Source organism: Tachyglossus aculeatus, chromosome 7, assembly GCF_015852505.1.
Source record: "Tachyglossus aculeatus isolate mTacAcu1 chromosome 7, mTacAcu1.pri, whole genome shotgun sequence".
Taxonomy (NCBI): domain Eukaryota; kingdom Metazoa; phylum Chordata; class Mammalia; order Monotremata; family Tachyglossidae; genus Tachyglossus; species Tachyglossus aculeatus.
Genome location: NC_052072.1, coordinates 41,238,036 through 41,261,874, shown reverse-complemented (window position 1 = coordinate 41,261,874; position 23,839 = coordinate 41,238,036). Strand labels below are relative to the sequence as shown.

Here is a 23,839-nt window from a genome sequence, read left to right as displayed (position 1 = left end):
CTCTCTGAAGCTGGATCTGACAATCCAATAATCAGTGATATATATTTTATACTAAGTGTTTCAGAGAATACCATTCTATAGAGTTGACAATCCTGACCCTCAAGGAGCCTTAAATCTAGTGGACAATTGATTAAATTATGCAATTATTAGGATTCAGTTTTGTGGAGAGTGGCAGGTCCTTCAGTTCACTCCCAAATCTACTTTTCCAGTTCCAAATTATCTCCTGCTATACAATCTCACATTTCCTCCTCCCTCCAGGACATCTCCACATGTTTGTCCCACAACAACATCACATCTAATCCCACGGTAACCTCCTAAATGTGATTATACCACCATCCTCCCTGTTCCAGAATCCCACAAATATAGTCAATCCTGACTCCTCACTAGCTTTACACCCTCACATTGTCTGTGCCAAATCCTGTCCATTCTTTCTCCACAGTACTTCTCATACCCCTCCACCCCCTCCCACTTCCTTTCTAGCTGAACACTCCCCACCCTAATTCAAGTTCTTTTCACCTCTTAGAAAGATTACAATGTCAGCCTCCTTACCTGTCTTCTTACATTCAACCTCTCTCCTTTACATTTTTACAACATCCCATTGCCTGGATCACTTTCCAAACATTTGTTATTGTGACATAAACCTCCAATGGCTACCTATTTCCCACTTCAACAAGAAAAACCTCTTGGCCATTGGCTTCAACGTTCTCTTCCAGCTCTGTCATTCCCATTTATCTGACCTCTCCATCCATTACATTCCAGTCCCCATTCCATGCTACTCAGTCTCACTTTTCTCACCTCCTGTCCTTTGCTCCTGGTCCCTTTCTGGCCCAGAATGCTCTTCCACTGCAATTTACTGGACCATAGTTCTCTGCACCTCAAAGCCTTGCTGAAATCCCATCTCCTTCTTGTGACACTCCCTGATTTTTTTTTGCTGCCACAAGTCATAAAATCCTTCCCAATTACCATCTCAGGACTGATGTGCTAGGCCACCCATACAAGTTGCAAACTTTACTTGGTTATGATACTTATTCACTCATCATCTTTTCACTTTCATTTACTTCTATTGGTAAATAGAAGAATTGGTAATGCTCCTCTAAACTGTAGGCTCATTATGGTCAAGTAACATGTCCACTAATTTTGCTGTATTGCACTCTCCCAAGCACTTAATACAGTGCTCTGCACATAGTTTGCATTGATTGATAAATAATTTTGTTTCCTCTTCCCCTTGAGGATAGGATTCTTGTCTTTCACCTCTATAAAGCTCCTTAATGCTGTTCTCTGCACACAGTAGGAACTTAAAATATATGATTGATTTGTTACTACAATCTTCCTAGTGGTCATAAATCTGGGAGACACTTTGGGAGGGAGGCAGGAATTCCAGCTGGAGGATTGGGAGCCCAGAATTCCCACATTCCTTCTGCTCCCTTATAAGGCAGATGTGAGTTCTGGGTACAACAAAGCAATCGGAAGTCTCACTTGAGGCAGGGCCATCCTGCCTGGCTGTTCTGTTCTACATCCCAAAGGCCTCAAAATTTCTGATTCTTAATTTTTTTATGGTATTTAAGTGCTTACTATATACCAGGCATTGTACTAAGCACTGGAAAAGATACAAGGTTGGAAACACATGGGGCTCACATTCATAATCCCCATTTTACAGATAAGGTAACTGAGGCACAGAAAAGTGAAGTGACTTGCCCAGGTTACACAGCAGACAAGTGGTGGAGCCAGGATTAGAACCCAGGTCCTTCTGACTCCCAGGCCTATACTATATCCACTAGACCATAATTCTTCTTCTTTTTGCTACTCTTTTGATTAAATGTCCCCATTTAGTTAAAACTGAGAAAGGCTTGTGATTGCCTTTGTTTCTCAGGCCTGGACAAGGCTCTAGAAGATTGATCAGGCTCATTCATTGATGTCACTTAACTGCCTATTAAAATACCCATTTTTTCCCTAGGATTTCCTAGAAAAGATAATGCTAGTCACATCTCCATCCAGACTGGTGTCACATTTAGTTTGAAGGGTTTATTTAAATGTGACTAAGAAATTTCAGGGGAAATAATATAAAGAAAGACTGATTTGTAGCATAGGTGTATGTTGATTGACACATCAAAGAATCATACAGATTTTTCTAGACGTTTTACCTGTTTTAGTCACTCTTTAATGAAATTTAAATTGCTCATTTCTGCTTTTCCATTCCCAGAACAATCTAATAAATGGATCCTATTCCAAATTCATGGGTTCTTCAGTGGGAGGTGGGATAAGTATCCATTCTGCATAAGAAAAATTAAAGATTTGGGCAACTTTTGCCAATTGTTGTGTCAGTTTGTTCTTATCCAGTGAATAAAACATAATCCCTGAAAAACACTTTTTAAAAAATTATTTTTTTTTTTTGGCCTTGCAGTCATTTGACTCCATAGCTGAAGCTATGCAGTCACACTCAGCATCTAGTGAAGAGAAATCATCTACAGACCTGGAGACAAAACTGTTGTTTCTTGATGAATTAGTGTCCCTGGAAAATGATGTGATCGAGACCAAGAAGAAAAGGAGTTTCCCTGGCTTTGGGTCTCCCTTGGATAGACTTTCTGCTGGATCTGTAGACATGAAAGGCAAACAAAGGTAATTGAACAATTCAGAAAGGAAATCCCAAACTTTTCTCTGCTACCTCCTATAACTTTTGGCTTGGTAAAAGGAAAATTTCCTCAGTGTAGCAAAAGTCATGCTACACTTGATGTGCTAGATTCTTTTAAGAATTCACATTTTGGGGGAATTCACATCTACCCTTTCAGACCACTCAGGTGCCAGTTACTAAGTAGATCCTTCAGTCTGTTAAATCTTTCTATCTGTTACATCGCACCCAGCAGTTGGGCTTTTTGATACTAGGATGTTGTTGTTGTTGTTGTTGGATTCTCCAGTCAAATATTGGGTGTGATGAGCTCTCAGATCTACATAAATGTAGGCTATGAATGAAGTTGCTGAAGCATTCTATTCATGAAAGGATAGAAAGAAAGCCTTCTGCAACAACTTGCCCACTCCCCACACTCTGTCCAACTATTTTCCAATTGATATTGTGCAAAATGTGGAAAGCAACAGTGACTGCAGATTTTTTTCCAGGAATCACTTCTTCGGTCTTTGGCACCAAAACTAATCTCAAGACCCTGAGTCTATCCAACCCATAGCTTTGTTCCAGATGGACACACCTTGAAGAACCTCTTCAGCCTATCATCATATTGCCAAGATGGCAAAATCTTTTGCTTTCTCTTCTCATATTTCATAGGATCAAACATCCTCTGTGCATTTTCACTTCCTTAGCAGTGTGATGGAGTTTTCTGATTATTAACTAATCTAAAAGGCTTAGCTTGGTATTTTGATAAATCCTATCCCTGCAGCACTTATGTAAATAGCCTTATACTCTGCTATTTCCCATAACTGTAATTTATTTTAATGTCTGTCTCCCCTGGTAGACTATAATCTCCTTGAAGGCAGGGATTGCTTCGACCAACTCTATTACATTGTACTTTCCCAAGTGGTTAGTAGAGTGCTATGTACACAGTAGAACTCAATAAAGACCACTGATTGATTGCTTACAAATTTACATAATTCAGAATCAATCAAACAGTGGCATTTATTAATTGTTAACTGCTTACAGAGCACTGTACTTAGTGTTTGGGACAGTACAATGCAACAGAGTTGGTTAGACACATTCTCTGCCCTCAAGGAGCCTACAGTCTGTAGGGGGAGACAGACATTGATATAAATAAATGCATTATGGCTATGTACATAGGTGCTTTGGGGTTGAGGGTGGGGTGAATGTCAAGTGCTTAAAGGGTACAGACCCAAGGGCATAAAGTGATACAAAAGGGATAGGGATCTACAGTGCCCGTACATTCTCACTTCTATTTCATTCATTCAATCATATTTATTGAGCACTTACTGTGTGCAGAGCACTGTACTGAGAACTTGGAAAGTACAGTTCAGAAATAGAGACAATCCCTGCCCACACCGGCCTCACAGTCTAGAAGAGGAGAAACAGACATCAAAACAGGTGAACAGGCATTAATATAAATAGAATTATAGATATATACACATAAAAATGAGTAAGCAGCCATTAGTATAAATAAATAGAATTATTTGCATGTGAATAAAAACAATAATTTTAAGTTCACTGTACAGATGTCCATGAAGAATACCTATATGCAGAAAGGTGGAGAATATACCAAATCCCCTCAACAAGGAAGACCCTAAACTACTTTTATCTTTTATGTTGTTTTCTGATTTTATTTTCTCCTTCCTTGTGCATTTATCACCAGCCACACCTCCCTTATTTTAGACTGTGAGCTTCTTGAGGGTGAGGGACCTCATCTACCTCTATTCAGACAATCAATTAGTGGTATTTATTGAACATTTACTGTGTGCAGACCATCTATATGAAGCACCTGAGAGAGTTGGTAGATATTGGTAGATATGTTCTTGCCTTCAAGAAGTTTATAATCTTTGTTCTTTTTCCCAGTGCTTAAGTGCTTTGCACATATTTACTTCTATTACTTCTAGGCATCTAGAGATGAGGAAGCTTCTTGGCTTCAGGACAGCATGGCTGATGTTTCTCTTCCACCAGCTCCAGCTGGGCAGACCATTGTAGTTTAGCCAGGTACTCCTGTTAGAAGGCAGTTCTGCCCTAGAGCTATGAGAGCTGGGTTACCAGAGTGAATAATTATGTTATTTGTTAAGTGTTTACTATGTGCCAAGCACTATACTGAACTCTGGGGAATATGCGACATAATCAAGTCAGACACAGCCCAATCCTACAGGGAGCTCACAGCCTAAGTAGAAGGGAGAAGAGGTATTGAATTTCCATTTTAGAGATGAGGAAGTTGAGGCACAGAAAAGTGAAGTGATTTGCTCATGGTCAAACAAAAGGCAAGTGGTAGGACTAGGTTCTTTGATTCCCAAGTCTGTGCTCTTTCTACTAGGAAACAATGGATGTGGACAGGGACTATATAGCATTCTGGAGACAAGAGCCAGGCTGCCCTAGAGGCAAGGAAGGCCTTTTGCTGCTGTCATCCCTGCAGACTGCCCAAATCCAGGGTCTGGTCCCTGCTGGGTTATAGTACTGGTGGCACAGAGCAGCAAGGACCTGAAATGAGACTAGAGAGGTCTGCAGTGAGCTGGACTCATCCATTTCCTAAGTGTGCAATATCCTGACATCACGAATCATGTCATTTCTGTTCTGGGCTTCTTAGAAAGCTCTATCCATAAGAATGTAAGTTGTCCTTCAGTAACTCTTCTTGGCATAGGATAACTTTGAGCAATAGCCCAAAACAAGCTAATAATACGAATGGGTTTGAAACTCAAAGCCCAATTGTACTGGTAACTTTACCTATTATGATAACAGAATTTGGACAATGGATCTTATTACATTCAAAAATATTTTTGAATATCTGTCCTTGAGAAATATTGCTTGTCTCATATTGTATTTTATAATATCTTACATTATGTTTGCAATACAAATATTTACTTACATTAAAATCTGTATTTTGGTTATTGCATATCATTCTGAAAAACGTTTCCTTTCATTTTTATCTATGCCCTCAGCCCAAAGGAATAAATGAAAGGAGAATTTTTAAATTTATTTATGTTATCATATGAGGGGAGGCATTTTTTCTATTTGTTTTAAAAAATACTTTGTGATTTAATGCAGTGGATTACTAAAAAACAGGGAGAAGTTTCCCATGAGTCTAGTCTTCACTGATGAAAAATATTTTGAGTAACGTAAAATGAGCAAAATGTGAATTATGCATGATTGAACTAGTAGTTTTGCAAATGGGTAGTATGAAATTTTCCAATATTTGGTATTCTATGACAGTAGAGTTTTGAAATTTAGAGCACTTCTCTGCAGTTTTTATTTAGCTGATTTAAGGGATGCTATTTCACTGGAATGGTTGATAAATGAGTAGCTATTATTCCCCATCAGGCTTTCTTCTGAGTTAAAAAAATAAACTAAAATCAAATGAAAGCCAGTAAAACATTTTTTAGGGCAATTAGGGACTGCACAATTTAAGGCTCACAAGACAGCTCATCAATATATTTGTACAGCTATCTCTGCTTATGGCATATCCAGACTGTATTTTTAAAAGCAGTCAGTTCTCTTTTGCTTGCACATATAAACAGACACATTTCCCAAATATACGTATAACCATACCCTGTGCTTAACAAGGTAATTCACTGTTACAGAAGAGGTACCTCTAAGATAGACAAAGTTATTTTATTAGCAACTTCTAAGGAAGTACTGTCTCTATTTTGACTCTTGTATGCATAATCCATGATTACCTAGCATGTTAGAGTTGTTCAGAAATGGTTTATAATAATAATAATAATGGTATTTGTTAAGCACTATGTGCAAAGCACTGTTCTAAGCACTGGGGAGGTTACAAGGTGATTAGATTGTCCCACGGGGGAGCCTCACACTTTTAATCCCCATTTTACAGATGAGCTAACTGAAGCACAGAGAAGTTAAGTGACTTGCCCAAAGTCACACATCTGACAGTTGATGGAGCCGGGATTTGAATCCATGACCTCTGACTCCAAAGCCCATGCTCTTTCCACTGAGCCATGCTGCTTCTCCAGCAGCAGCAGCATAGACCATAAACAGCCATGCTGCTGTTTATGGTCTATGAGCGACCTGATGCCAATGTAGTAACCCTGAGCTGTTAGAAAAAAATAAATTACATCATCATCATCATCAATCGTATTTATTGAGTGCTTACTGTGTGCAGAGCACTGTACTAAGAGCTTGGGAAGTACAAGTTGGCAACATACAGAGACAGTCCCATCCCAACAGTGGGCTCACAGTCTCACACCCATAATGGGAAAAAAAAAGAACCAAAAGTAACTGCTGCTAAAATCAATAATAAATCCGTTGAAATCAAATTATTGCACTGAAGGATTCCAGGTTGCCCTAGTAAGAACAAAGACAAGGATTTGGCCAAAGTGAGTAGTGTGACTAGTGGAAAGAGCACAGGCCTGAGTGTCAGGTAATTTTTTTAATGGTATTTGTTAAGAGTTTACTATGTGTCAAGCAAGCACTGTTCTAAGCACTGGGGTAGGTAAACATTAATTAGGTTGCATACAGTACCTGTCATAAATGGGACTCACAATCTAAATAGGAGGGACTAGGATTTAATACCCATTTTACTTATGGCTGAGGAAACTAAGGCACAGAGAATTTAAGCTACTTGCCCAGGGTCATACAGAAGAAAGCTGCAGAGACAGAATTAGAACCTAGGTCCTTTGACTCTCAGGCCCATACTTTTTTCACCAGGCCATGCTGCTTCCCAGATTCTGGATTCTAATCCTACATCCACCTGCTGTGTGACCTTGAGCAAGTCACTTAACTTTTCTGTGCCTCAGTTTCCTCCTCTGAGAAATGGGAATTCAATATATGTTCTCCCTCCTACTTAGACTGTAAGTCCCCAATTATTATATATGTGCCGCAGCACTCAGCACAGTGCTTGGCACATAGTAAGTGCTTAACAAATACCGCAATTCTTATTATTATTGTTATTATGAGGAGGGAACTGCAAGCCATATGAGCCACTATAATGTCTCTCCCTTTCCGGTCCCTGATGCCTCTTCAGCTTCTCACCTGCAAACCTGCCTACTGTCCATCCATTTTCTCTACCGTTTTTGTTGCTCCCACTAGTAAGGGCTAGGAGCAACACTTCTCTGATGAGAGACCAGGATATCAGGAGGAGAAAATGGTCAGGAAGAATTAGCAAGAGAGCTGAATTAACATTCCATGGTAGGTCATAGAATGGACAGTTCTGCTCCTATCAATTTGAAGATTTGATCATATTTTATTGTTCTCTCCCAAATATGGTGTAATAATAATGACAATAGTAATAATAATGGTATTAAGGGTTTACTATGTGTCAAGCACTGTTCTAGTGCTCTGCACACAATAAGCACTCAAAAAATATAACTGACATAATTTAGTGGATACATTTCCATGGCACCCTTTAAAAAGTAAATGTTGCATTTGGATTCCAAATCTCAAATAAGTATCAAGTACACACTTCAGGTAGGGGCAATGCAAATATAATCATTAACAATAAAAGGTAGGTAAAGATTCTTTTTAGTTCTACTTTGCATTTATAATAATAATGATGGCATTTGTTAAGTGCTTACTATGTGCAAAGCCCTGTTCTAAGTGCTGGGGAGGATACAAGGTGATCAGGTTGTCCCACGTGGTGTTCACAGTCTTAATCCTCATTTTACAGATGAGGGAACTGAGGCACCAAGAAGTGAAGTGACTTGCCCAAAGTCACACAGCTGACAATTGGCAGAGCCAGGATTTGAACCCATGACCTCTGACTCCCAAGCCCATGCTCTTTCTACTAAGCCACGCTGCTTCTCCATTCTTATGCTTATCATAAAATGCTTATCATTCTAGAGTCATGAGAACAGCAGGAATTCATGAACAGAGAATCCAATTAGAGGTCATTTTGCAGTCTCAGATCTACATTGTTAATCAGGGAGATAAAGAAGAGTTACAGTTGGAATTAAAATGATGCCGCTGAAAAAGAGCCCATCAGTGTTCTAAAATAAATCACTCCACATTTTTATGGTATTTGTTAAAGTGCTTGCTGTGTGTTGAACACTGTGCTAAGGGCTGGGATAGATACAAGATAATCAGGTTGAACACAGTATTTGTGCCACACAGGGCTCATGGTCTTAATCCTTATTTTGCAGATGAGGTAACTAAGGCAAAGAGAATAATAATAACTACAATTCTAATACTTGTTAAGTGCTTAATATGTAGCAAGCACTGTTTCTGTCCCACATGGGGTTCACAGTCTTAATCCCTGTTTTACAGAAGTTAAGTGACTTACCCAAAATCACAGAGTGGACAAGTGGCAGAACTGGGATTAGTCTCCAGGTCTTTTTGACTCCTAGGCCTATGCTCTATCCACTAGTTTACGCTGCTTCTCATTGTGTTCACATTGTATTCACCTCAAGATTTTCCTTTGGCTGGCTATAGGTTTCTGATTTCCAATACCTGTTTCTGTCTCTTGGTATCCTAATTATCCCCATGTTTCTGTTTAGTAAGCACAACATTTTTCCTGATTGCTGTGCTAGGCTCATATGTGATATTTATTGAATACTTACTATGTGCAGAGCATGTACTAAGCGCTTGGTAAAGCACAATGCAACAGAATTAGTGGACATGTTCACTGCCCATAACGAGCTTGCAGTCTCCAGGAATTCAATATAACCCTTACAACTGAGGGGTGCAGTGTTCCTGCCTGAGATTTGGGATTTGTCTCCCCCTCAATACGGTGAGCTCATTGAGGGCAGAGAATGTGTCTGCTTATTGTTGTATTGCACTCTCCCAAGTGCTTAGTACAGTGCTTTGTACACAGTAAGCACTCAATAAATATGGTTGAATGAATGAATGAATAAATGAAGAAGAGTAACTCAGATGATAGGGTCATGGTGCCCAATAAGAAAACTCGGAGGACAGGGAAAGGATGTAAGGACAGAAAAGTTAAGATTCCATATATACAGTTGTTATGCATATGTTATAAATGTGGTTTTTTGAGGTAAAGTAATAATCTGCCATCCCATATGTTTTCTTTGTCAGTTGTGTCTATAGGGTGGCCAGCAATGGCACAATCCCACCTGTGCATAGTGTAACTTAATGATGTCACACGGTCACCATCTTGCAAATGTTCTCTCTACTGGACCCAAATTGACCTAAAAGTAGAGAACTTATCTGGGGTTCCCAAATCTTCTTTCTCTCCATTGCTCCTGGATCCTTGAGTTCCCCTCCTTAGTCTACATCAAGTCTTGATGCAACAGCTGAACCACAGAACCTGGACTGCATGAGCTATGGTGAAGGAAGTCCCCGCATCAAAAATCAGTCATAAAAGCCTAAAATACTATACTGGTTCTAGGTAGGGGTCGGGCTAGCTGAAAACCAGATAGCCCGGTATAAATAGCAGAACTGTGGCTAGCTTAGTGGTCTAAACTACTGGAGCTTTGAGGCAGGGATCTTGTTTTATTTATTGTGTTTAGTTTATTTCCTGGCACAGAATAGGTACTCATCAACGAGGAGGATAGTGTTAAAAATTATATTTATGGATTTAGTAGCAGTAGAGATTAATATATTAACAGTAGACAAAATTAAAGGCGGAAGCAGAGGTGAACAGTATGTGAATCAATAAAGCAGAGCTCTGTGCCAAAAAAAAAGCAGATTTATAAAAGTTATGCAATATTGTTTATGGAAACAAAGCTGTGAAGTTTGGTAATACTGAATTAGATGGTTTTATGGATACTGCTGCAGTGCAGACAAGGTACCAAATTGACATGATTTAAATATCCTAATGCTAATTTGACATTTAACTTTTTTCCCCAGTCAGTATAGATCTTGCTCCCCAAATATTGACATAAATGAAATGCAGGAAACACGGCATCTTGGGTTAGTCTAAATACATCTTGCAGCTAAGGATGATCACAAGTCTGATTCCATCCAAAATTCTTTTTTAGAAGAAGGTTTAACAAAGTTAACAAACCTTCTTGATTTCAAATTGATTTGAAGATGTAGTGATGCAGTTTCTGTAATCATATCATTCATTATTTATTAATGTTCATCAGGAATACTAACTACATGCAAAACATTATGTTAAGCATTGGGAAATGAACAAGGACAAAAATTAGATAGGGTCCCTGGCCCCACAAGGGGCTCATAATCTAAGAATCAGGGGCAGCTGTGTTGGATAGGGATGTGGGTTGATGATAGACACATAAGGAAAGATTGAAATGATGAAAACAGGAAAACAACATAAAAAGGCAAGCATCACAATGAATAAAATATAAAATAGAGCACGCGCCTAAAGGACAGAGTTCCGGTAATCTCCCTACTAAGGCAAGGCTTTTCAAAATCCAACAGCTGCAACTGCCACAGCCCTATAGCCCTACAGTCCAGAGTCAGAGGTCATGGGTTCTAATCCCGGCTCCACCACTTGTCAGCTGTGTGACTTTGGGCAAGTCACTTAAATTCTCTGTGCCTCAGTTACCTCACCTGTAAAATGGGGATTAAGACTGTGAGCCCCATGTGGGACAATCTGATCACTTGTATCCCCTCCAGTGCTTAGAACAGTGCTTTGCACACAGTAAGCACTTAACGAATACCATTATTATTATTATTATTATTAAAAGGTGGAAACTGATGCTGCCCACCTGAATTTGTCTACTGGGGACCCCAGGAGGTGTGAAGATACTGGGTGGTCCAACTCCTGGATGTTGGGACTTATGCTCCAGTGGAGAAAGGGCAGCTGAGGTCTCAGGATGCTACCACTTCCTCACTCTGCCCAGTTGGAGAAGGGCCTGACTGAAGTCTGGTTACCATCCTTCATTTTGAAATACGAGGCTACTGACAAGATCTCATCTACCCTTGCAAGTGTGGCTAATGCAGCCTTCCTGAAATTAAAATCGTGAAGGAAAAGGAAAATATAATAGGTGCATACAGCTCAGCCAAACAGTTAATGCAGAAAGAATGTTTTCTAACAAGATTTGAAATGTCAAGCAAATAATACATGTCCTCAGGATTAAATAGCAAATTCTGATCATTACTTTGTGAATCCCCAGCTGGTTTGCCTCTATCTCTCTCTGTGCCTGCTGTTCTCTGTATTCCAGTCTACACTAACTCCAGCCTAGATTGCCTTATTTTAGCCTACCACACTGATCCCACCATCTTTTGTCCCAGTGGCCCCATACTTCGAATAACCGCCTGCTCCTGTTACCAAAACCAACTTCCTCTCTTCTTCCTCTGGAAGGAAGCATTTCCTCTACAAACCCACCCTTTTCAACTAATTGTATTTTGTCTCCTTCTTTAGAGTATAAGGTTTTTTTATATGGAGTGTGCTTTTAGTTTAACATATATCCCACCTACTCAAGAAGACAAGTATATAAGTGTGCCAGAGATTCTTTCTCCAAGACACTCACATCCCAGGATGTAGCTTGATGTCAATACCATCATCTTCAAATGGAAGGATAACTTTTAACTTTACTGCTCTCAGGGAGCCCCCCATAAATGTGTTGACCAACTGTTAGTTTGGAAGGCAATATAGTCTAGTAATTAGTACATAGGTCTGTGAGTTAGAAAACCTAGGTTTGAGGTCCTGCTTTGCCACTATCCTCATGTCATCTCAAACCTGTGTCTTTTTTTCCCCATTTGTAAAATATAAAATGGAAAAAATTTAAAATATATAATATAAGGGAGTATATTTGCTCCCTTACCTCACAGGGTTATTTTGAGAATATATTAGATGGAATAAAAAGTGTTTTGTGAAAAATAAAAGAGCACTATATAAATTCAGGATAGTATTGTGTTAGACATTTCTATTCCCCTATCTCAGCAAGAGAATCATAATAGTGCAAGGGAAATTTGAGTTTCATAACAATTAGTAGCAAGGTTGTTTATGTTGTCATCTAGGTAGGTTTAAGTGATTGATCAAATGAACAAGTAATAACACTAATACTTCTGCATTTAAAATGTCTTTTTAAGCGAGCAAAAGATATCTGGAGAAGCACATTTCCTGTATATGCATAAAGTGAATGTGAAGAAGCATGTATACATTGGTTTTCAGGAGGCTTTTCTCATATTTCTTTTTGTGTGTGTGTGTGTGGTCTTTTTTTGTTGTAGGAAAGTAGTACAGCTTCCCAAAAGACGATTTGGTGTTCCCGTAGATCGGATTGGCACAAACCGTCTTGCTAACACCAGGGGTTAACAGAATCCATATGTAAGTGTAGTTTCTTTAAGAATTGATCCAAGCCTCTCTGAAGGTAATCAACAATAGACTGAGTAATGTTCTTACTTGACACATTCTCTTTCCTATTTTACTTGCAAATTTTTTCATCTCATCCTAGAGGATTAACAAATACCTGTGGAAATTAATAAAACAATTAATTAGTAATCAATTGATAAATTTATCTGAAAAGAGAAAAGTGAGTGCAGTCTTGAATAGGTTCTACAGATATGAAGGAGGACATTATTTTTCCCACGTGCTCACATGTTTTGGGTGGCTTCCTAATTCCATTTTCATTCATCTTCCTGTTGGTATTCCTGTAGTTTGTCTGACCGAATAATTAGACTCAGTACCAGAATGGAAAGTGTCAAGAAATCTTCAAAGAAAAGGGTGCTTTCCAAAGACATTCTGCTTCAGTCCTCCAGACCCCAAACTTCCAGGTTATAGGAAAAGTAGCAGAATTCTGCATTAGTGCCAAAGAGCATATACACCTGTGTATATGTATATATGTTTGTACATATTTATTACTCTATTTATTTATTTATTTTACTTGTACATATCTATTCTATTTTATTTTGTTAGTATGTTTGGTTTTGTTCTCTGTCTCCCCCTTTTAGACTGTGAGCCCACTGTTGGGTAGGGACTGTCTCTATATGTTGCCAACTTGTACTTCCCAAGCGCTTAGTACATTGCCCTGCACACAGTAAGCGCTCAATAAATACGATTGATGATGATGATGATTTACTCTCCGGGCTTCTTACTCAAAGCTTTCTGAACAGGGTTAACTTCAAAATTTGAATGAGTTGGGAAGGGTAAGGTGGCATTCTTCTTCACACCCCCATTTCCTCTTCTATCAGATGGTAACATTAAGTGGGTCATTAATTTCAAGGCATCAATTTAAAACCCCATGAAATTCTTAATGTCAATCTTAATCCACATTTTTGCGATTTAGGCAAATTCCTAAAGCTTAATTCACCTGTTTTTTTAAAAGTATTCAAATGCCTCCTGTCTTAATTAGTATCTATATCTTTGATTTCTTTTTATCAATATGCTTTATTATTCACTTACTTTTTCCCTATAGTTTCTCAACTGTTTCTTATGACTTCCTAGTATTCAGGTACTGGGTGAAGTGATCCATGACAATGCTGATATAGTGTGCTTCTGGAGCCGAAGGAGGAAGAGTCCTTTTTCTAAATCAGCAGCCTTTGTACCACTTAAACACTTCTAGATAAATCTAATGCTGTGACCTCAGCTTTGAGGAAATACACATTTCACTTCTATGGCAACTTGACCTTTATTGAAACATGTTTGGCGGTTTTCACCTTTTGAGTTTCACTTTACGTACTAAAACTCAAAGTGAAACTCAGCCTAAACCACTTTCGCTTTAGCTGTTTGAGGTCGAAACCAATCGAAACTGCCCCATTCAATTCAAAACTATTCTTCCACTGTAAGAATAAGGTTTTAGGAGAAAGAAGGAGAGGAAGAAGTTTTCCATCTAAAAACCACCCACAAATTTTCTGAAAACTTTGGGCAAACCTGGGCTAAATTACCAGCTTGACTCATATCTATGGTGAATTTTATCTTATTCTAAATTTTTCAATGAACCTGGTATTTCACTTTTAATAATGTAAAGTCTATGTTTCTATAAAGCTTACTCTTTGCATTTCTTTCTGCAATTAGACCAAGTATTAATTGCAGAATATAGCTGCAATATAGGGGGGGAAAAGACAATTTTCATATGGCCGAAAAGGCACCTTTGCACTTCTTTGCCCTTTCATTCATTCATTCATTCATTCAATCGTATTTATTGAGCGCCTACTGTATGCAGAGCACTGTACTAAGCACTTGGGAAGTCCAAGTTGGCAACATCTAGAGACGGTCCCTACCTGACAGTGGGCTCACAGTATAGGAGGGGGAGACAGACAACAAGACAAAACATATTAACAAAATAAAATAAATAATAGAATAAATATGTACAAATAAAATAAATAAATGAATAGAGTAATAGAGCACAGTGCTCCAAGTGCTTATAGAGGCCCTTTGCCTCCAGACTCTATGCTTCTTATGGGCAGGGAATGTTCTACCAACTCTTTTGTATTGTACTCTCCCAAGTGCTGAGTACAGTGCTCATGAACACAGTTAGTGCTCAGAAGATACCACTGATTGCTAAAATGCCCCCGTGCCCTTCTGCCCACATGGATTCACAGTCTAAGAGGGAGAAGAAAAGGCTTGTTATCCCCATTTTCAGATGGGGAAACTGAGCCACATAGAAGTTAAATGCCTTGCCAATTAGGCAAGTGGCAGAGCCTGGTCTTCTGGCTCCCAGGCCTGCATTATTACATCTAGGCCACGCTGCCTCAATAACCCTGAGACAGCTGCCTCATTCTCTTTCTACCTGATGCCCATTCTGCATTTCAAACATTAACCTGGCTCTTCATTCAGAATGGTCTCATGAAGATTTAGTACAGATATGATCAGTGATCAATGGACTGGAAGGGTGAAGATGCAGTTTTTCACATATTACCTTCTGCTCTGGCTTCTGCTCTTCCCACCTGCTGAACCCAGATTGACCATGAAAAGGGAGAATAAGAGAGCTTACATCAGACTGTGAGCGCACTGTTGGGTAGGGACTGTCTCTATATGTTGCCAACTTGTACTTCCCAAGTGCTTAGTACAGTGCTCTGCACACAGTAGTGCTCAATAAATACGATTGATGATGATGATGTTGATCAGACAGGCTATCAGTCACTTGCCCTTTTTACCTGAGGAATTTGATGCTGTCACCAGGGTGTATAGCTTTACAGGAGCGGAGATGATGATGATGATGGTGGTGGCATTTGTTAAGCGCTTATTATGTGCAAAGTACTGTTCTAAGCACTGGGGAGGGATACAAGGTGATCAGGTTGTCCCAAGTGGGGCTCACAGTCTTAATACTGTGAGCACAGAGAAGTGAACTGATTTGCCCAAAGTCACACAGCTGACAAGTGGTAGAGCCGGTATTAGAACCCATGACCTCTGGCTCCCAAGCCCGGGCTCTTTCCACTGAGCCACGCTGCTTCTCATATGTTAAGAGATATGTTAGGGTTATACCAGATGAAGAGGGGGCAGTCAGAGCATTGAATTGGCCTGTGCCCAGGCCAAGGAGACTAGAACCCACCTGGCAAATGGTGGCAGATACTTGACATATCTCCCACTGCCTCTGAATAAACTCCCCAAAACTCAGAATGTTTGGTGACACCGTGGCCTAGTGGAAAGACACAGAACTGGAAGTCAGGAAACCCAGATTTTAATCCTAGATCTACCACTGGCTTGCTGTGTGTGACTTTAGGCAAGTCACTTAACTTCTCTGTGCCTCAGCTTTCTCACCTGTAAAATGGGGACTCATTCATTCAATCATTTTTATTGAATGCTTACTAGGTGAAGAGCATTGTACTAAGTGCTTGGGATAGTACAATACAACAATAAGCAGACACATTCCCTGCCCACAACGGGTTTACAGTCTAGAGGGAAAAACTGTGGTATTTATTGAGCACTTACTATGTACCAGGCACTGTATTAAGCCCTGAGGTAGATACAAGCAAGTCAGGTTGGACACAGTCCCTGTCCCATGTAAACGACACAGTTTTAATCCCCACTTTACAGGTGAGGTAACTGAGGCACAGAGAAGTTAAGTAACTTGCCCAAAGTCACACAACACACAAGTTGTAGGGCCGGGATAAGAACCCATGCCCGTCCGACTCCCAGATCTCTGCTCTACCCACTATGCTACATTGCTTCTCTTCTACAATACCTAATCTCCCTCCTATGTCAACTTTGAGCCCCATGTGGGTCAGTGATTGTGTCTGATTATATTGTATCTATCCCAGTGCTTAGCACAGTGCTTGGCATTCGTTAAGCATTTAATAAATTCCATAGTAGGTTTTTTTTTTTATTATCTAGACTTCCTTCAGAGTACCAATGTTGTTTTCTTGTTGACTTTAAAATTTCCATTTTTATTTCCCCAGGTGCAACCTCCCAGAATGAAATGTCACAGAAACATTGGAAGGGGCTTCAGAGAAGCCTCTTGTCATTGATTAATGATTTAATGTTTCAGGAACTGACCTCCTGTACAATGCTTTTCACATCACCTTTCAAGGAATAATCTACACAGCATATTGGACCCAAAAACTGTCACTCCCACAGTTGAAATATGTATATAATTTCCCTGCTTGGCACTTTTTTAAAACAAAATTTTAAGATTTTTCCAGGCCTATTTGCTCTTCCAAATCCCTGTTAGCAATATAAAGAAAGGATCATTTGTATAAGAACCTGCAGTACAATGATTTAATCATGCATTGCAGTTCACTTCTGGTTGCCTTCAAAGATATAAATCTGCTTTGTAAAAATTCATGATATAATTTTTTTAAAAAAAATTAGTGTTGTCACTTGCATAGAAGCATGCACTCCTCTTCTGTAAGAACCTTGGACATATTTGAGAGACCCTGAAATTTGATGGGTAATTGATAGTTAATATTCTGTAGCCACCCACACCATGCAGGATAGGAAAAATGCCTTCATCAGATTAAAGCTATTCACTTCTCAGATGAATGTTCTGTGGGCAACTTTCCAAAGTTTCATAATGATCCAGATTAAACACTGACTGCTCTTAATAGGACAGATTTCAAAAATATGAAAAACTGAGAACTTGGGGAGCTCCTTTCAGGATAAAAGTATTGGGAAAGGAGAGTACCACCTTATTCCTAGGGAATTGTGGAGAAGTAAACTGAAAACATATGGGTGAAACGTTCATTAGGACAAAAAAGGAACATTAAAAAAAAAGATCACCTATAATTATAAAGTAGTGCACTAGCACTGGGAAGGTAAAATTTAAGAAAAAAAGGATCAAATGGAATTATATTTTGTAATTTTGAAGGTAACTAAATGAAATGATGGTTTTATAAGAGGAAACAAACTAGATATTAAAACCAGGGGAAATAGGAGGAAAAATGAAGGTACTAATGAAAAATGAAAGATAGGTGTAATCATGTATAAGCCCCAGGCACTACAGGATAGTCTGCCAATAAAAAAGTCAATTGAATGGGTTAAGAGCCATTTTAATTATATAGTCAGTGTCCTAGGCACCTGCCATGGATTAAAGCATATGCTCCAAAATTCTCCATCAAGTTGATAGGAATTTATTTTTTTACCCATTACAAATTGCCCTCTTTTAGTATTGTAATGTTTAACCACTACATTGTGTTAATACATAGTGGAAATGACTGATACAATTTCAGAAATCTTGATTTCCTAGAAACTAAACAATACTAAAAATAAGACATACAACTTGACATGTTATCTACTTCGGTTAATCTTTTCCTTTCTCAAAACTGAGCTAAAAATACATCTTTTGAAGTCTCCTTTTAGGAGAAGAATTTTCCAGTTGGAATCACTCTTTGGGGATCAAAGATTACCAATTGAAAAGTCCAATTGTGTTTGTAGGATGCAAAGTGCCTGTTAAAATAGCTCTCATTTTTAAGCTGTTAGCCACAATATGCTTTAATTCATATTTTTAATGGATTTCATTACCCAAATCATATATTATCTCTCTGTTTCAAAACTGGAAGCGAGAAAGAGGTATTTAAATAGGGGTCTCAAGGGTGGAGTTTCTGTATCTTAGTTTAGGATAGTGATTGACATCGCCTGGGGTATTAGGCCAATATTTAGTTATCTACTTCTGTTTTGTGTCACTTTCTTTTTTCCTCCACAAGCCTCTGAAATAAGTTTTAGTTCTTCAAAGCAAAATGTTTTGGAGCTCACTGCATAGAAGCATTCAATTTTAAATTAATATTTATGGAAAATCATAGCAAAAAGGCTTGCTTGAATAGCATTATTGCTCCTATAGAAAACCTGGATGATCCTGGATATTTTTAATACTGCATGGAAGTTAGTAAACACAAGGTGATGATACCAGGATTTCGTACAGTGCTTTTATTATGCATAAAGTAGACTTCTATATTCCTGTATTCCCATGAAGTGGCTAATTCATGGCTACTACTCATGATATTTATATTAGTCATTTATTTATAGTGCAGTATATTCTTAGGTGTGACAGGCCAAATGTCTCAATGCCTCATACTCCTGGTTATTTTTTTGGCTTGAACTACATGGTATCAATTTGTTTTGTTGCCTAAATAAGAGTTCTCTCTATTCATCTCACATAGCCAATACACTTTTTGAGGAGCAATCTGTATTCTAATATACTAGCTAGAGCATAGTCCATGCCACAGAATGTCAGGACTGACTCATAGGCTTGAGTTTGCTGTTCACTATCAATTTCAGGTCTTCTCCATCTGAGGAAGATAGAAAGTTCTTCCTGTGGCACCAAGGTACAATACATCTACAGCAATTTCTGTGCCCCTGCTGAGACTTGGAGTCCCAAAAATCCATAGACCCATAAGTCAAGAATGGGTATCTTATGGCAGTCACATCATCTGAGAATGAAGCCAAGCGAGGATTGGGGAAGTACCCTTAGGCAACATCGCAAGAGCTAAAATGACTTTACATTGTCGCTAGAGTAGATATGCTGTGAAAAGAACCATTCATTCAGAATACAGATTGTGTTGGTAACTTTAGGATTTAGGAAAAATATTTTCTAGGAGTCAGTTGTTCACTTTCGAGGTGTTCTTGCAGCTGCGACTGTATCCTTCTTGGATACTAAAGTGTTAGTTCTTGGAAATTGTAGTGTAATTGCAAATATATTCAAATTGTAATTCCCAAATGATTTTTATTTAGAGCTGGAATGACCCAAGCCAATCTGAAGATATTGCATTGTTCGCCTTAAGGCAGTTCATGTCTGGTACTGCTGATTTAAGCTAGGGTAAGGCCAATAGAAAATAGTTGGTATGGGCTGGTGCCAGCTTTTCCAATCCAGGGCTGAAATTTGACATGCAGTGAACTATGGCCAAACACTTCCCCAGCCAAAAATGACCTTTTTATTTTAAAATTTATTCATCTCCCTGCACAGAAATGCTTTGAGAAGTAAAGCCAGTATCTCTCTACAAGATCTTTCTCGTCTGGTTGGAAAAAATTGTTTTTTAATATTAATATACAAATAAACTATTTGGGAGATAGTCTACAAGCATTATTTGTTTCCTATACACAATAGGGGATAATAACATCAAGAACATTGAACATTGAGTCTATTCCCATTTAAGGTGAGAATTTCAAAATTTTTGAACATAATTTTTACATAGTATTACTGTGAACTAAGTAACAACTTACAGACTTTGGATTAAATTGTTTCACATCTATAATATTATAGCCCTTTTATTTTTTTCAAAAGTGCTCGCACACCATTTGTTACATTTTAGTCTCACAATACCTTTGGGGCTGGATCCTGGGGCTCAATTATGCTGTGACTTGGTCAAGGACACAAGGTCACAGAGCAGGCCAAAAGCTGAGGTGGCATTAGAACCCAGGTCTGCTGAGTCCTTACTGCCTCTATACAGGGTTTGGGCCACTGAATTTTTTCTTTCAAACCTGCTAGATTGATAACTCCTTGAAGTTGATGCCTTCTAACTCTATAATATTTTCCCAAATGCTTAGTACAATACTCTGCAGACAGTAGGTGTTCAATGGACATGATTGATTGATTGATTTGAACCACTGGGATAATATTGATGAACTGCTTTTGCAAGCAACACTACAGAATGTAGGAAGGGTGTGGCTCTACCTTTATCTTGTTATTTTTAGGACGCCTCCCTTCAACGTAATAACAGTCAAACTAAGTACTTCGTTTTAGATCCACTCTTTTCCCATCCCTCCCTTCTCTTCATGGTCCCCAGAAGGCTCTAGCATTGATGGCTCCATCATATCCAGGAGAAATCCTACTGGACCAGACCTTGGGATTTAGTACTCTATTTTAAACAAGTTCAGCTATCTTCAGATATGCTGGAGGCAAGAACTCATTCTAAAGTCTACTTAAAAAATTATAAAGCAAAATTACAAGGGTTGAAAGAACATGTGCAATTTCTGGTTATTCTTGATAGTACCTGGGCTTCTCCTAGAAAGGTCACACATATTAAAACTCACCTTGTTCCTGAGAGTGGAAGTTATCCATGGATATGGAACACAATCTACTCTTACAAACTGTGATTCCAAAAAAAAAATCAACTTTGATTTTTTAAAAATAATGATGAATATTTCATATTTTTATCTCTTTAAACTAGTCCTTCTGATTGTTTTCCCTTCCTTCCTCTTCCAAAATTCATACATTCCTGGGAGCAATTTTTGATATAATGGAGTGCAGCAACACAGAAATCAATGTATGTGCTGGATTAATCCTGGATAGATCACAGAAAGTTAATGTTGGAAAAAACAAAACCCCAACATGTGATCATCAAATTCATTTCAGCAGCTCCTGATCCTTTAAAGAGAAAGCACTATTGATAGTAATTTTACCAGGAAAAACTTTTTTATGAGAAATAGCCCAAGTTATCCTTCATTTATTCATTCATTCAACTGTATTTATTGAGCACTTACTGTGTGCAGAATACTGTACTCAGCGCTTGGAAAAGTACAATACAACAATAAACAGTGGCATTCTCTGCCCATAATGATCTCACAGTCTAGAGTGAGACAGACATCAGTACAAATAAATAAAATTACAGATATGTACATAAATGCTTTGGGGCTGGGATGGGGGAAGAGTACAGGGATAAATAAAATTACAGAGGATAGAAAACAGAAGGCAGCATGACTTCTCTGTTCATTTTTCTGAGACAACATAGCATTCATTAAGTAATGTCCCAGAAGAACATCCTTTATGGTGCTCTTAGGTTTCTAGGTCCAGAAAGAAAAAAAAAAGCTCTAGATTAAATAGTTCCACTAGCATGCTAGAATTGGGGAAAAAAGAGCAGGAATTATTTGAATTGTGAGAATTTTATCTAGAAAAAAACATTGTAGCACAACAAATAAAACACAGGGTTGATTATCACAGTGTTCACTTAACTATGATTTTGTTTCTTGAAAGTGAGAGATCTTCTGTCCTAAGAACTAATTTGAGGCTTTGCTAATGCAACTCATTCCATTCACAGTAGTTTTACTCTTTCATTACACCTCTCTGCAACACTTTCAGTACACATCTTCATGGATCAAGTCAAATCAAGATAGAACCTCTTGAAGTCACAGTAATAAGACTGGTTCAAAATAGTAAATGCAATTTTTAACAATGAAACACTACTGGGAAAGTTCTTTGTTACAACCACTGGCTCCTATCAATATTCACTCATATTTATTGAGTGCTTACTGTGTGCAGAGCACTGTACTAAGCACTTGGGAGTGTACAGTATAACAATAAACAGACACATTTTCTGCGCATAGCAAGCTTACCGTCTAGAGGGGAAGCTAGACATTAATTTTTAAATATACTCGTTATTTAACAGTCATGCCTGAGAGGTGTATGCTTCCAGTTTGTGAGCTTTCTGCCTGACATAAGCTGAGCTGTAGCTGAGGTGACTATTTTTAGCAATAACTTTAGCAATAACCCAAATCTTATCTTACTCATCTGCTTATTTTTAAACATCTATGGAAAATGAACAACCTGTTATTTCCTAAATCTTAGAGGACAACAGGGAACAAGTCTACACTGATTCCTTGGGAACCAACCTCATACGCTTTTCTAATTAGTTTTGTGGTTACAAAAAACTGTGAAATTACGTCCTGTTTCTTTTCCCAGTGTGGCTTGTCAGAAATGTTGATCTTGATCTTTGGCCATTGATTGCTTTTCTTTCCACATCATTTTACTAAGCTGAAACCAGTCACAAGGCAATGACCTTTGTGTTGGGAAGATAATGCCAGCAGGAGTCATTGTTGGATCTTTGCATCTCAGATGGAAAAAACAAAGCAAGAAAAGCACTTTGTTCCAGCTGGTGTTTAGTCGCAGAATAGCCTGAATAAATTCATGACAACCAAATTTGAAGCATTGTCCTGTGAAAAAATAAGACCTGCAAACTGCACATCCCTACATGAAGAGAAAAACATGCAGAAGTTTTCCAACACTTAATCACTTTGGAAGGAACAAGACCCTGACAATGGGAAATCATAAACTTTTAAAAGGGCACAAGAGAGTCAAGATTCTAAAATTACTTTTATGATTCAGACCTTGAACTGACAGCTTCAAGTTTGTTTTCTCACTTTCCCCCAGACATTATTAAATTCTAAACACATACAATTTTTTAAAAACCTTACAACTGAAAAAACACCCTAATAGGATCATTGTAACATGTTGCCAAACTAGTCCTAATGTATTATAGCCAAGCAATAATATCAATTTTGGCTTTATGCTTATACTAAATAGGCATTATGTCCTTCAAAGTTTAAATAAAGAATATGCTATTGACAGCAAGGTTGGCAAAATCTAGTTCCTGCTTTCGGTGATTTCTTTTATGTACAGTTTTCAGGGAGCTTTTTGGTTTCCTTTCAACAAAAATTCAAAGAGATTTTGGAGGGCACTGGTGGTGATGGACTATGGGAGAGGACAGGCAATTGTGGTGTTTAGAAGAAACTGCAAAGATTTAAATTAAAACTGACCAAGCCTTTTTGACTGGGGAAATGATAGGTATTCCACAGCATCAGAAACCTCAGTATCTCTTGCTCCCATTTCTTGATTGTTCCTCTATCTTGAGGGAATGCCATCTTGAGGTCTAGTAATCTCTTTCCTTTCTGCAAAAAAAAAAAAATTGACTTTTGACTTCTATGAAGCATGACAACAGAAAAGAAGTCCAAACAGATTTTGTAAAAGAATTCAAATTTAGGAGTTAATAGAGTTGTTGTAAAATCTAAATGGTATAGCCATGTTAACTATAGTGATTTAATCTTTCCAAGGACTCCAGAGAGAGGGTATTTGAATGTTTGGAACTTTCTAGTTAGAAGGATATGGGTTCTAATTCTGGCTCTGCCACTTGTCTAGTGTGAGACCTTGGGCAAGTCACTTCACTTCTCTGTGCCTCCATTACCTGTGAGCCCTATGTGATAACAGGGACTGTGCCCAACCCAAC

At 38.4% G+C, this 23,839-nt stretch overlaps 1 protein-coding gene across 1 annotated transcript in view; it reads left to right on the top strand.

Moving 5' to 3' along the window:
• OSTN (osteocrin) overlaps positions 1–16,852 on the top strand; it is a 32,387-nt gene extending 15,535 nt beyond the window's left edge. The window contains exons 3-5 of the mRNA XM_038749829.1: positions 2,402–2,616; positions 12,701–12,797; positions 16,808–16,852. Coding sequence (XP_038605757.1) covers positions 2,402–2,616; positions 12,701–12,785 — 300 coding nt within the window. The 3' untranslated portion in view covers positions 12,786–12,797; positions 16,808–16,852. The remainder of the gene's footprint in view (positions 1–2,401; positions 2,617–12,700; positions 12,798–16,807) is intronic.
• Positions 16,853–23,839: the final 6,987 nt, after the last annotated feature.